This window comes from Schistocerca americana, chromosome 2, assembly GCF_021461395.2.
Source record: "Schistocerca americana isolate TAMUIC-IGC-003095 chromosome 2, iqSchAmer2.1, whole genome shotgun sequence".
NCBI classification, from domain to species: domain Eukaryota; kingdom Metazoa; phylum Arthropoda; class Insecta; order Orthoptera; family Acrididae; genus Schistocerca; species Schistocerca americana.
Window position 1 is genome coordinate 395,662,690 of NC_060120.1, and position 15,391 is coordinate 395,678,080.

Here is a 15,391-nt window from a genome sequence, read left to right on the forward strand (position 1 = left end):
CAACAAATTAGTAACAAAGTCACACAAATGAGTTAAAAGTTTTACTTATCTTTGTGACTAGTGAAATAATGAAATCTGCAACACTGCTTGTAATATAACACAAAAAAGGCTCCCAATGACTAAGTGCAAATAAGTGTATGTAAACTTCACAGTACATAGCAAAGCCAATTTACAATAACTGTCTGTTCGCTTCTAACAGTTCACTAGTGATGTTCCCTGTATTAAGTCAGCCCTGGATGATGACCTATAACCAAGTGAGTGAGAGATGCTCTTCTATCTTCCGCGTAGGCTTCTCCATTGTCGAACGGTCATTGGCGGATTGTACTCAGCCAGCAATTGGTCGTGGAAAAGTTGATATCTTCATCCTCTGCGCTGCCTGTGGCGCTGGTGGAACTCGCACAAGTGACGAGTCTCTAGGACATTGGCACCAGCTCGCATCTTTGCTCCTGTGCTGCTTTTGTCCTGGCTGTGTCTTGTTTGGATGACACAGCTGTTATCATATGTAAAATTTCTTCCCTTATTTAGGTATGGGCATACAAGTTTCTTTACAACAATGTTACTAAGATGTGCACTACCAGGACAAATTTCATCTTTAACATGACATGAGAAAACATTTAGCATACATTTGGAATCTTTATCTACAGCTAACCAGTATTTCTGCCCATACTTGTAAGGTTTTAAAGCCATGAAGTGAGTGACCTGACATCTTCACTTGGTTGGGAACTACTGCTCATGAACACAAATATAGGAACAAGGAATGTTTTGACAATTTGCTATGACTCTCTTGCGTATGTTTTGACAAGAGCAGGCTTATCATTTTTTAGTTGTTTCAACCATAACAAACAGATATCAAACATCAAGTACATTATAGTTTCTGTTAAGTGATTATGTGACATCACAGGCTTGCAAAACTGTACTCTCCATATCTGTGACCAAGGAAATTCCACTTCTATTCCTTCTGATTCAGAAACATGTCTACCCTACAGAATACCAAGCAATGCATCAAGTTGTTTTCACAGTAATGACAATACTTCACCTCCCAATGTTGTATGTGCTTCTGTTTTATTGCATTTGTGAATGTGTTTGAGAGCAGGTTCATCAGTAAAACAATATACGACCTCAGAAATTTTTTACTTCTTTCCTTCTACATTACTATGTACACATGGGGATTAATCAGAATCTTCGTTGCTGCCCTGTGACTCATCTGGGCTCCCTGCTTTACTTTGTTTTGTATCACAGTGAAAATCAAATTACTATCTCTGTATTCTCCAGATTCAGCTTCTTCAGTATTATTCATCAAAACTAATATCTGGTCATTCATGAGACTGGGAGGAGAAGCCATGCTGGTGTATTTCACAGTATCTGTTTCTTTTATTTGTAAAAGAGACTGCACTTAGTTTGATATCTGCATTGCAGCACCAGACACAAGAAAGGCTGCCAATAATGTGTAGCCATTGGTAGGCCTAGGCTATTCAATGGGACAAAAATGCCCCGTAAATGGTTCTAGGTGTTTTATTTTTTCTCAAAAACTATGGAATTTACGATGTTGATTGCTTTTTGAAAATAAAATGGGCCATGAAATATTAAAATTCATGGAGTTTCGTCCATGCCGTAAAACATTAGGAGGAGGAGAGGAGCAAAACTTGTGCTGCGGGACAAAAATGTCCCATCGGCAGTTCCAGTGTTAACTACCTGCACAGTAAAATTGTTTCCCCCCCCCCCCTAGGTTTTGAGTTTGAATAAAAGTTCCTCTTAGGAACACAGTCGTTAACACACAAAAGAAGTCTCTCTCTAATTGTATGCAATATGATTGCTGCTCTATTGAGATAGTGTGTTTTCATATCACTATTCTTCTTTCTTCCAAACCAATTAGACAAACTTCCTCACTGCTATTGACATAAATGTTTTGATGTTGTTGTGTTAGAGATAAGTAAAAAGTATGATCAGAATTTAAAATAACAAGCTAATTATCACCATAGTGTACTGTTTCTTGTAATGAAACTAAGTGGTCAACTGCTTAGTTCTTGATGCAGAGGATTAAGCATGACTTTTAACTCAAATTTTCTCATGTTAGTATTTTCCGACAGAGATCCAACTTGGAGCAGATGAAAACCTGATGAATTTTTAATATTTTGTTTGCATAATGTGTTCGTCTAAATTCAATAACAAAAAAGTTACCCTGGTGACATCACCAGGAAATGCTGTTTTGTATCCTTTCCATGTATTGTGTTAAAAATCTTTGCCATACATAAACTAAAATGAAAACAAACTCTTCCAAAACACACGACACTAATTCCATCTTTGTACATCAAGTAGTTAGTGTTTTTGAGCTATTTGAGTGAAATTTAAGAGCATGTGTTTGTTCTGTGACAACTCTGCTCCACATCTCTGTGCGCTCCTGCCAAAGTCGCAGTCCTAAAGTAACTTTGAATGGAGTATAAGAACTGACATCACTGTTATTATGTAACTCGGTGTGTGCAATGGGGTATTGCATGTTATTATAGCTTAACTCTCCTCCATCTGTATTACGTATTTAATAATCCATCACAGTTTTTCTTTTATTTTGTGTTTTTAGATTGATAATATAAGATGCTTAGGACTTGAAAGGGAGCAATATTTGGGAAGAGAGTGAGACAGGTTACAGACTGTCTCTCTTGTTAATCAGTATTTGTACATGGGGCAAGCAGAAAATGAAACCAAAATGTAACTAAAGTTTGAGAAGAAAAAATAAAACTAAGTTTGCCAGTGACATTGTCATTGTGTTACAGATAGTGAAATACTTGAAAGATCAGTTGAAAGGCATGAGTAATACCTTTAAAAGAGACAGTAAAAGTAAAACAAGAGTAATGGTATGAAAAGGGATAGCTGGAGGAATTAGATTAGGAATTGAGATGCTGGACATAATAGGAGAGTTTTGCTATTTTCTTTGTATTATAACTAATGACAGCAGAAATAAAATGAGAGCATAAAATGATGTTTGATATCAACTGGCAATAGCAAGAAAGCTTTGCTGAAGAAGGGAAAGATGAATTTGAGTGTTAAGGAATCTGTTCTGAAAATACGAGGGCTGTTCAGAAAGTAACCTCCGGTTGATTTAAAAAAATACACCAAGTTAAATAAAAATATTTTAATATATACATCTTACAACTACATCTTTGCACTATTTTTCTACATAGTCTCCATAGCGATTGAGGCACTTACCGTATCTCTTCACAAGCTTTGAAATTCCCTCTGCATAAAAATCACCCGCTTGTGCCTGGAGCCAGCCTGTGACCGCATCTTTGAGCTCTTCGTCGTCATCAAACCGCTTTGACCCGAGCCATTTCTTCAAATGCATGAAGAGGTGATAATCACTTGGCGCCAGGTCTGGGCTGTAAGGTGGATGGTTGATAACGTCCCACTTGAAGGACTCAAGAAGGGCCGTTGTTCTGCGAGCAGAGTGAGGACGGGCGTTATCGTGCAAAAAAACGATACCGGAAGTCAGCATACCACGGCGTTTGTTCTGTATAGCCCGTCGTAACTTTTTTATTGTTTCACAGTACACGTCTTGATTAATGGTCGTACCACGTTCCATGAATTCAACAAACAACACCCCTTTGGCATCCCAAAACACCGTTGCCATCAGTTTTCTGGCAGAAAAATCTTGCGAGGCTTTTCTTGGTTTGGTAGGCGAATTTGAATGTGCCCACATCTTTGATTGTTCTTTTGTCTCAGGGTTCACGTACTTAATCCAGGTTTCGTCACCGGTCACGATTCTGTTTAACAATGGTTCTCCTTCGTCCTCATAACGTGACAGAAAGTCTAATGCAGAGGCCATTCTTTGAGTTTTGTGGTGGTCGGTAAGAATTTTGGGCACCCATTGTGCACAGAACTTATGGTAACCCAATCTTGCTGTCACTATCTCGTACAAGAGAGTCTTAGAAATCTGTGGAAAACCAGTAGACAACTCCGACATTGAGAAACGTCGATTTTCACGAACTTTTGCATCAACTGTCTGAACGAGTTCGTCAGTCACCAATGATGGTCTACCACTCCTCTCTTCATCATGAACGTTTTCTCGTCCACTTTTAAATAAACGTACCCATTCACGGGCAACTCCTTCACTCATAACTCTTGGTCCGTACACGGCACAAAGCTCACGATGAATAGCTGCTGCAGAATATCCTTTGGCTGTAAAAAACCTTATGACAGCACGCACTTCACATTTGGCGGGGTTTTCTATTGCAGCACACATTTCAAACTGCCACAAAAACTAAACTAGCGCAGGTACGACGTTCACTCGACCACGGCTTGATGCCGACTGACCTGTTGAGTGCGTGAACACACAGATGGCGTCGCTACTCCCCCCACAACCCGCACTGTGACCAATCGGAGGTTACTTTCTGAACCGCCCTCGTATTTATGTGTAGTGTAGATATATGTGGAAGTGATACATGGACAGTTTACAGTACAGCCAAGAAGAGAATAGGAGCTTTTGAAATGTAACGTTACGGAGACATGGTGAAGATTAAATAAATATAAGAAAGTTCCAAAATGTGCTCGATTATGGTGTGAAATGTTTGAGTATGCTTTTGTCTTCCACCTTAAAATGACGATACAGTCAAAGCTGAAATTGTAAAAGGTTCACACGGATCTTACAGTGAGCAAAAAGATGTTTTAAGAAGCTAACAACTGAAAGAAGAACCATGTATTTCACCTCTTATGTTAAACAGAAGCATCCAGAATGTCTCGTGTTCCTCTTAAAACATTCATTCTGCAATCAGAGACTTTGGGCATTTAACTTTAAGGAGCACACACTCAGCTGAAAAGATTAGCAACTTCATTTTTAAAATCATTAGTACAAAATGTTTGTTTCAGAATAAAATTCAGTCATCAGTTGTAAATATATTTTTGATTTCACTTTACTGGTTTTGACAGATTAATTTGTCATCATCAGAAGCCTGCAAAATTAGGGACATTATAAATCTTTAGGCCTTGGTTATACATTTATGTAAAGTCTAAGAAAGGTACTACAGAAACTTAATATTGGTTTAGAGCAACTGGGTGACATTATTGGTGGTGAAGAACACAGTTGCTTTTTATAAATAATGAGAAATCTCCCACTGACATATTCCTCAAATCGGGATATATGAAATACAATGTAGTATATGTGTCTGACTTTATTTGTAGGACAGACAGGAGGGGTCCTTAAGACCTGCCATCTTAACACTTGATCAACAAAGATGATGAGAATTCATATAAGCCAACTTTTGCAGAACACCTTAAAAATGAGAAACACTCTCTTCCTCCTCCATCCGTGCTTAACATGGAGATTTTGCACATAGTTGACAAGGTGTACAAAATGATCCTTTTAGAATAATTTGATTTTCATGTAAATTCAAAAGATTTGTTGAATGATCAACTTGCTTTAAAAATAGACACTATCTTGAATGCAAAGCATCTCTTACATAATGTGAAAAGTGCCCATTTCTTTTGTGTGTTAGATCTGTGTGCCATGTTGTTTCAAATATATGGTATATAACTTCCTTATGTACCTTAATAATACTCATTATGTGCTTTGATATATGTTGTTGCTGCTAATACAACAGCTGGAAATGTATATAGATATGATTCAGTTACTGTAAATTATTAGTCTGTCAATATGTGTTTACGGTAATCACATACCACATAGACATTTTTGGACATATCATGGCATTATGCTTCTGTGAAGAAGAGATTGACATCTGTTAAATCAGTACTAAATAAGTAATACCCTTCTTATAATTTACATAAATGTGTAACCAAGCACTAAAGATTTATGATATCCGTAATTTTGTAGGGTTCTGAACATGACAAATTGAAACTGGTAAATTGACATAAAAATATGTTTGCTAATGATGTCTGGATTTTATTCTGAAATATGTACTACAGTTGCTGAAAAATAACAGCTATGAATAAAATAACAAAATGTGTACAACAGATGTGGAAACTGTACTCTTTTTCCTGTATTTCCTTAGAGTTTTTGGGTTGAGAATATCTTAAAATTTTAGCATTAAGATATTATAACTGGATTACCATTTAGAACTTTTTATTCTTTGTGCAAGGTAATATTAATACCGAACTTTTGGACTACAATCATCTTAAAAAACAACAACAGAAACAAAAGTTCTATGCTATTGATATGACAGAACAGATAGCTCATTGGAATTAATAGAATTCTGTTAAATTTTAGCAGGTACTACACAGAAGCCATTCAGTCAAAAAATATGTGTAAATAGGCAGAAATTTTAGTAAACTACAAATTGTGGTTCAGAAACCAAGGAGGGATGGCATCAGAAATGACAAAATATACCACCAAATTGAAGTGAGACAATTAATCGTTGAGACCTATGTGGAAGTCAGATGAAAATGGATTGATTATGACAAAAGAAGGGACCTACAAAATGATTCAAAAAAATAACTCACACCACATACAACTTTCTACATTCATTCGCTCAAACTCACTCCCCTACACACCTTGATCATTGCTTATCTCTGACCATAATCATTGTTCAAACCTTCTCTTTCCTTGGACCTCTCCTTCAGGACATTTCCTCCCAAGGATATGATGTGTGGGTTTCTTTCTTCATTCCCACTCCTCCCCATACATCTTTTTTTGCTATACACATGCACTATCTCCCTTTTCTCACTCTAATTTATTGCTTTATTTCTTTCTTTGTTTTGATTGTCCTTTTTTCACATCTCATACCACATTTTTACTTGTCTCATTTCTCACAATCCTAATCTCTTGCTATTAAATTGTCTTCTTTTACTTAGTATTTATAGATCTTTATCTGCCATTTCTCCATTGTCAATTGTTGTGCATGAGGACTAAGGCTTGTAGACTGCCTGTTCATGAAAATAAATGATATATAAACAGAGTGTCGTTTAATACATTAATCCGACAGACTTAATGGATTACACAAACTATCACAGCAGCCACTTCTGACAGAAAAGTTTAATTTGTGGAGGCCCATTAGGTTACATTTGAAGTGGATTGTGAGGCTTTTAAAAATATTCATTCTGCTTAAAATTAAAGACTTTATTTTGTAGACATTTTAGGCTGTTTTAAAGTAGTAATCCAATAATAACTTGATGTGTCATTTATAGGATGCAGTTCAGGCCCTGAAGCTTATGGGAGAAGTTTTAGTGTCCTTCATGCCTCCAAATCTGGCACTTTTAGTGGTCCCTGTGAAGGACAGTTCAATAAATAATCTTGGACCAGTTGTGAGGCAACGCTTACATGATGTCAACTGGGAGGTACGAGACTCTGCCCTTGAGGTGCTGCGGAACGTCGTCACAATATCTGAAATCAGTATGTGTGAGAATCAGAGTGCCTGATTATATTATAATTTAAAAATGAATTCAGACAGACTGAAAAAGTCTCACATATGGATGCTTAACATATATAGTCTCCCACTTCATTGGCCTTCACTGTTTTTCCCAGGTGGCATTAAAAAAATATATGATTGTGTGTAAATCAGAGACAAAAGGGGCCGCACCTTAGATAGAGAATTTCTTGACTGATTCTCTACAGCATTTTATAAATTCAGTGATAAGCTATAATGCTCTCAAGGAACTGCATTTAAATTTTACTGAGTCACTAATATCTCATTCATCAGACATAACTACTAAGGAGGCCTGGTTTCGGGTATGTGGCTGGTCATTTGTTTTATGAGGTGGTGGATGCTTTATAGGTTTGCATACTAGTGATTTTTGCTTCCAGAGTTCTTTCTTTTGTATGTAGGTTGTCTCAGGAGGAATAGTAAGTATTTTAGTATCTGGTAATATAAAACATTCTATATAAAATGTGTCCAATTTTTCTTACAGAGCTACAGTTGGTCACAGAGATGAGTATTGATACTCCAGCTGCTGTGGGTTTTTATTGACTGTTATTTTTGTTTTGAAGACCAGTTTGTGAAGTTTTGCTTGACCATTCACAATTAAACTTTTTAACTGTTGATGGTGATTTGTTGACCAATCCTAATGTATTGTTTAAGCATGCTGCACATATTTACAAATGCTGAGTATGGTGACATGGTAATTGTGTGCAGGTTTAATAATGCTACTGCTTCTAGAAAATATGGTAGACTATTTCCTAACCAAAGAGTACTAGAGTCAAGAGTACTTATGTTCCAACAAAACTGAATGGTACTCTGCAGTGCCCAGCAGTTACATTTCACTAAACATGCAATGAACAGAGTGTGGATGAAGTAGAGGACTTGGTTGCACACAGGATTTCCATTACAAGAATATGGTGCACTTTATGTGTGAACACACTTCCATAAATATCTGGTGTTATATGATAAACAGTCAGTTGATTGGACTTGTGTTACTCGTCGTCTTACAGTACCCCGTCATCTAGACTTTCTTCAAAATGAGCTTCCAGCGTTACTGTAAGAGGTGCCTTGGGCTACAAATGTGGGTATGTTCCTCCAGCATGATGTGTGACGGGGGCCTCTGCACATTCTAGTTGTCAGGTGACGCATCATCTGAACATGACATCCTGCAATAAATAAATAAATCCAGAAGGTGGATTGGCAGAAATGGTTATGTTTCTCAACCACTTAGGTCTCCAAAACTTCCTTTACATTTTTGCATGATGGCATGGGTGAAAGGCGAAGTCTGCTAAGAAAAAGTAAACACAAGAGACAAATTGATTGTTCGGATTATGACTACCCTCATAAAAGAATGCCAAGGTGACCTCAGATGAACTACATGTGGTGTTGTCAAGAGAAATCGAAAGAGCCTCAGAGTCCAAGTTGGAATTTATGAAAATCAACTTAGAACTTAATCATTTCCCACTATTTAACACCACCCTTGAATATTTGTTTGAGTTGTGTTGTAACAGCTGTATTTCTGTAATTGATGAAAACTGGACGCATTGTGTGGAATATTTATTTGAATTAGTCTATGCTATTCCCTTCTTAAACATTTATTGTTCCTCCTGAAACAATCTGTATTTGTGGTGTAGATAGAGTTAATAATAGTGTATACAAGTAAATTAAATTAATTATTACATAAAAAATTACTTCATGCTAAATGTTTCTACCTATTAGCAAAGATCTGTAATTACATACATGTAGAAAATCCTGTTCAGGGTCCGTATAAAATTTTAAAATGGCTAATGTAATCATTTCTGTTAGCATGCTTGTAGCACTCTGTGACGTTATCTTTTTGTAGCAACAATACTTATTGTAAATGTGTTTGTTGCATTTAAGAGATAAACCTTCTTTTACAAGTTAATTATGGAAATACAACTAACTTCCTTTATTAAAGCTTCTTGAACAGAACATTATTTATTGAATCTGCTATATTGACAGTAGTTAATGTCGGTATGCCTACTAGCTCCATGGACGATGATGAGATTGATGAGATAAACGAAACTATTCAGATCATTAAGGGAGATAAAAATTTAATTGTGATAGTATTATTGAATTTGACACTAGAAAATAGGAAGAGAAGAAGAAAATGTAGCAGAACATGGAATGGGGGAAAAGAAATGAAAGGGGAAATAGCCCAGTAGAATTTTGCATAAGGAGCAATTTAATCATTCCAAATTCTTGGTTTAAGACTCATGAAAGTAGATACGACCTGTATAAATTGAAAGAAGTAATGGTTGCTCTAAGTTTCAAATGGACCATAAGGCAATGGGTGAACTGAACAGGGGAAAGGAACACTGTAGAAGATAAAGGGATTGCTTTGAGAGATGAAATAGTGAATGCTGCAAGGAATTGAATAGGAAAAAAGATAAGGTTGAGTAGAAATCCTGGGATATGATAGAAGATATTGAATTTAACTGGTGAAAGGAGAGTATGTAAAAATAAAGCAGTCCAAAGGAACTCCAAGTGCCTAAAAAAATGGGAAAGCAGGAATGGCTAGAGGAGAAATGCAAAGCTGTAGAAGCATTCATGACTGTGGGATTGATAGATTCTGCCTATGGAAAAATTAGAGAGACTTTTGGAGAATAGAAAAACAGCTGTATGACTATCAAGAGCTCAGAGGTTAACCAATACTAAGAAACAGAAAAAAATGCTGAAAGATTGAAGGAATGTATAGAAGGCGTATGTAGAGGAAATAACATTGAAGTGAATATTATGGAACGGAAGGTGGAAGTAGATGAGGATTAGATGGGAGATATACTTCAAGAAGTATTTGACAGAGCATTTAAAGACTTTAAGTCAAGACAAGACACCTGATGTAATCAACATTCCCTCAGAATTACTGAAATCATTGGGAGAACATAGCATGACAAAACTATTCCACAAGATATGCAAGATATATGAGGAAGGCAAAGTACACTCAGACCTCAAGAAGAATGTAATAAACTTGATTATAAAGAAAGCAAGTGCTTACAGAAGTGAGTATTATCTTATCATTAGTTGATAAGACACAGTTGTGAATTATTTAACACAAATAATTTAGAGAAGAATGGTAAGACTAGTAGAAGCTGACTTCAGAGAGGAACAGTGTGGTTTCCAGAGAAATATAGTAACATGTGAGGTGATACTGACTGTACAACTTAACTTAGAATATTGGACAAAGAAAGGCAAATGTACATTGATAGCATTTGTTGATTTAGAAGAAAGCTTTTAATAATCTTGTCTGGAATAGAAATTGTGAAGGTGGCAGGGAAAAACACAGGAAGTGAAAGATTATCCTTCAGCTTGTACAGAAAACAGATTGCAGTTATAAAAGTTGAAGGACATGAAAGGGAGGTAGCAGTTGAGATTGGAGTGAGACAGGGTTGTAGCTTACCCCAGTGTTAATCAGCGTGGTGTAGAGTAAGCAATAAAGGAAACTGAAGAGATATTTAGAAACAGAATTAAAGTTCAGGTAGAAGGAATTGGCAGTGACATTGTGATTCAGTTGAACATAATGAAGGTATTTATCTGGAGCACTTGAGTAACTAATGAAGAAGCACTGATTCTACTGCATCCCAGCAACAATAAACTTACTTCTGTTTATTAACAAAAAATGTACCACTGCTAATGGGCAACTTGGAAGAGTACTTCACAGATTAATTTTGTGTAATGGAGAACTGAATAAGCTAGCTCAGCATGACCAGCAAGGAGAATCCATAACTTCATGTTACACTACTGATGGTTGAGATGTCTAATGCCTAAGTTTGCCAGATAAGCATAACTGGGCACTGGAGCTGGCTGGTGTGCACAGTAATGGCCTGATAAATTGTACAAGAGTCGGTTCATAAAGTTTGGCAGTGCAGCTAGCTCAGGCGACAGCGACCTTGGTTGGCATGTTGGCTGGTCCATTGTTTTCTGTCTAGCATTAGTGGCTTTGCCTTGGCAGGCAGTGTCCTTTTGTGAACTGTAAATACTTCATCTTGTGGCTCAAGGGCATAGTTGAGGGCGTACTGCTGCCTGTTGTGAAGCAATAAAACTCGTTCAGTTGATAGTCTCCACTTCCATAGACTTTAGCCTTATTAAAGGTTTGAATGGGGGAAAAAGGAATTATGTGGTACAGTTTGACTAAAGAAATGATCAGTCGATAGTACACATACTGCGGCATCAAAGGAATAGTCAGTTTGATGATGGAAGGAAGGTTGATTGGTAAAAACTGTAGTGGGAGGGCAAGACTTAACTACATTAAGCAGATTCAAGTGCATTTAGGTTGCAGTGGTTATATAGAGATGAAGAGGCTCAAAACAGAATAGACTAGTTTGGAGACCTGGATTAAACCAATCTTTGGACTGAAGATCACAACACCACCTATACAAAATATTAATAGCTCTGTATATGTTTGTTTTTCTCTTGATTACATGTATTTAAAAGTCACCAAAAATTAACATTTTTGCCATATATGTGTTTGATGTACTTGCATGTTTATTGCTGATAGAGACATCTCTGTTATGTGTTGCAGAATTCCCAGTTTTCCAGGATCATCTGTTGGAACATGAGTTAATTGGTTTGGTTGTAGCAATGTCAATAGATGATGCAGAAAGTTATGTCCGCGCATCTGCAATAAACTGCTTATGTCATATGGTGAAAATTGAACGCTTTTGGGCTGAATGTCTTTCTGCTCAGGACTTATCTGTAAGTATGAACTCATATTTTTGTGACTGTGGAAAATTGTGAAAGGCTTTGGGATGAGTGAGCAAATCAATATTGCCTAAACCAAGGGAGATTCACTTGTCCTTACTAATGCGTTAGTATTGTAATATATGTTATTCAATAAATATTCTTTTGATTAAATGATAAGACCATATGAAGTCTCAGAAAGTGAATTGATAAACCTGAACAATTTTCTACAAAGCAGTACGAAATTTTGCTAAATGTGACTGTTTGTCCTCGGAGTCTTTCATGATGGCATACATGAATAAAACGTTCTCGGTTTTCAAGCCATGTCAATTCGAATAAAATCCTCGAACTTTCGATGACCATCTCCGCCATCGTCTTCAGGAGTTCACTGACTGCCAAGGCTGCTACCGTTTCTCACTTATATAGGCATGATGACATCATCAGTAGCCAAACAGATAGACCCAATGTGGCACGCGCGTCCTAACGACAACGTACTTTTTTGTACTACGATGAATATTATGAGATGACGGATGGCACAGCCATGGGATCACCACTGCCTCCAGCAGTCGCAAATTTCTTCATGGAGCACTTTGAGGAGCACTTCTGTAGACAGAACTGCAAGTTTGGAGTTGGTGATAATGCACAGAAAAAAGTGAAAACCATTTTGTCAGTGAAAAAGTGATGGTACACTGTTCTTGTAACATAGGAACTTATTGACTGTTATCATGACTGACTAATTTGAGAAGTATAAAACAGTGACTGGCTGTTGTTATGCAACATTGTTTTACCATTTATGTTATGAGTTGAAGCGCCGGCCGGTGTGGTCGAGCGGTTCTAGGCGCTCCAGTCTGGAATCGCGTGACCGCTACGGTCGCAGGTTCGAATCCTGCCTTGGACATGGATGTGTGTGATGACCGTAGGTTAGTTAGGTTTAATTAGTTCTAAGTTCTAGGTGACTGATGACCTCAGAAGTTAAGTCGCATAGTGCTCAGAGCCATTTGAACCATTTTTTTTTTTTTTTTTTTTTTTTTTTTTTTTTATGAGTTGAAGCAGTAAAATCAGTATTAATGTGCAAGAAAATGCTCTTGCACAACAGAAATGTGCCTGCTCACACATTGAATGTTGTAATGACAGAAGTGCACCAGTTCATCTTAGAAATAATATCCAAGTATCCCTCATTTGATTTAATGTAACGCTTTCCTAACCCCCAAAAATGATTTGGAACGAAGAAGATTTTCTCAGATGAAGAATTTAAGAGTGCTGTAAATGAATTTATTGTTGTGAAACACACTATTTTCTAAATGCATAAAATTTGTATCTCATTGTCGATTATGTTAAGTACATTGTTATGCTGTTAAAAAATATATGTTTTACAAAGCTTGTCAATCCACCCTCACATCAAATTGATAAGAATCTCAAAGCTACCCATTCTTGTGAAGTCTGTACAAGAATTTTTCCAGAAGATGGAAAAGAAAAGTGTCGGACCCACTTGGTCTAGACATTTTTTGCTTTCCACACGATAGGTGGATTGGACAAAACACAAGTCATTTCTAGAGCTTGTTTTCTGATTTCTTTTTAATACACTTATATTTTTTTTCAATTTGACTTCGTGCTTAACCTATCTAGAACTATTTTGAGATACCAATATGTTTGTAACCATTGTTGTCTTATGCCAAGTTGATGTCATGTTGAACGTTACATTTACCATTGACCACAGTGTTTTAAAGCTCATTTAGTTGGTGCTTCCATGGAAGCATCACAACTCCACAATTTCCTGAATATATCTTGTTTTCTGAGCTCTCTTTTTGAATCTGTGTAAAAGAGTTGGCCTGCTAGTGTTTCTGATCCACAGGTACCAAACCTATGGATCTAACGATAACAATACTTTGTGAAGAATTGTAGTAGCCATTATGTGTAGTGTGGACTAATGTGGCAGTCAAGTGTAAACAAACGAGAACTTCCATTACCAGATGGGAGCTAGGAGATGTGCAGGGGAACAAACCGCACCTCCTCCTCACTGGACTGGTAGCTGCCATTTGTGCAAAATGAAAACTGATAAATTGTCATATGGATTATTGATCTTATCTGTTGTGATTGGACCACAAATATTCTCTTCACCCATTTAAAAATAAGAAAAGAAAATGCTGATCAATGCACGACCCAAAGCAAACCAGTGTTTCCTAACAGCTACCACACAATTGCTTGCTTAGTTTGGCAGTGTCATAAATGTGTTAGTTGAGACCCCCCAAGCAACATCTTACACAATCATAGTCAAAACACAACCTCACCTAAAACTGCCACATTAGTGTCCACATAATAGTAGATGTCATGTCATAGTGTCTTTCTGCTTTGAAATGAACAATAAAGCCATTCTTGGCCCATATGGGGACTACCTATTACTTGGCAGAAAAAAGGTCACTTTTACTTTGGTAAATGATCTGTACAGAATATAAAGCCCTATGTAGTACCGACAGTGCATGAGAATGGCAAAGCTTGTTTTACTATAGTAAGATACTGGACTCATATTTGACAGGATAGCATTTGCATTCCTGTCTGGCCATCCAGATTTAAATTTTCATTGATTTTCCTGAACTGCTTTGAGCGAATGCTAGACTGCTTCTTTTGAAAGCAAACAACCAACTTACACATTTAGGTTTGTGCTCTGTTTCTAATTGACTGATCATTGAACTGATGATAAATCGTAATCTCCTTTTTTCCTGTCTCACTCATGTATACTGCTCTCTTCTTTGCAGCTATCTGTGTGCCCTCTTTTCCTTCATGAACAAGGAAAGTCTGACAGATATTACCTGGAGGTTCTAGAGTGCAGAGATCATGAGGGAATTCATCTGCTAAACACAATAAAGTCTGTGAAAAAAATTAAGTGATCATGTTCTGTTAATGGTGCAGATACATTTTCTTTCATGATGATAGTGTAACCACTCAACTAGCTGGAAATGTATGGGAATGGCTGGTGGCCTCCACAGATGCTGGCTTTCTGTATTGTCAAGGCATTACGATATGTCATGCCTCGTTGACTCCAACACTACAAGAATGCTCTAGTATTGGTTGCAATAGGGCCTTGTATGCATTTTGCTGTACAGTGAACTACACTTTTCAGAATCCTTCCAGCCAATCCAGGTCTTCCATTTGCCTTCTCTACTACTGATTTTAACTCGTTGTCTTGTTTCATACTCATAATGCTTACATGATGTGATGTGCTCAAGATGTTTGCCACTGCTGTTGTAGTCAGATACCCTCAGGTTTATTCTGTAATGCTTACATGATGTGATGTGCTCAAGATGTTTGCCACTGCTATTGTAGTCAGATACCCTCAG

At 37.0% G+C, this 15,391-nt stretch overlaps 1 protein-coding gene across 1 annotated transcript in view; it reads left to right on the top strand.

Moving 5' to 3' along the window:
- The window catches only part of LOC124595228, a 106,808-nt gene that overhangs the window by 61,998 nt on the left and 29,419 nt on the right, over positions 1 to 15,391 (top strand). Inside the window, exons 6-7 of the mRNA XM_047133883.1 lie at positions 7,129 to 7,333; positions 11,899 to 12,071. Coding sequence (XP_046989839.1) covers positions 7,129 to 7,333; positions 11,899 to 12,071 — 378 coding nt within the window. The remainder of the gene's footprint in view (positions 1 to 7,128; positions 7,334 to 11,898; positions 12,072 to 15,391) is intronic.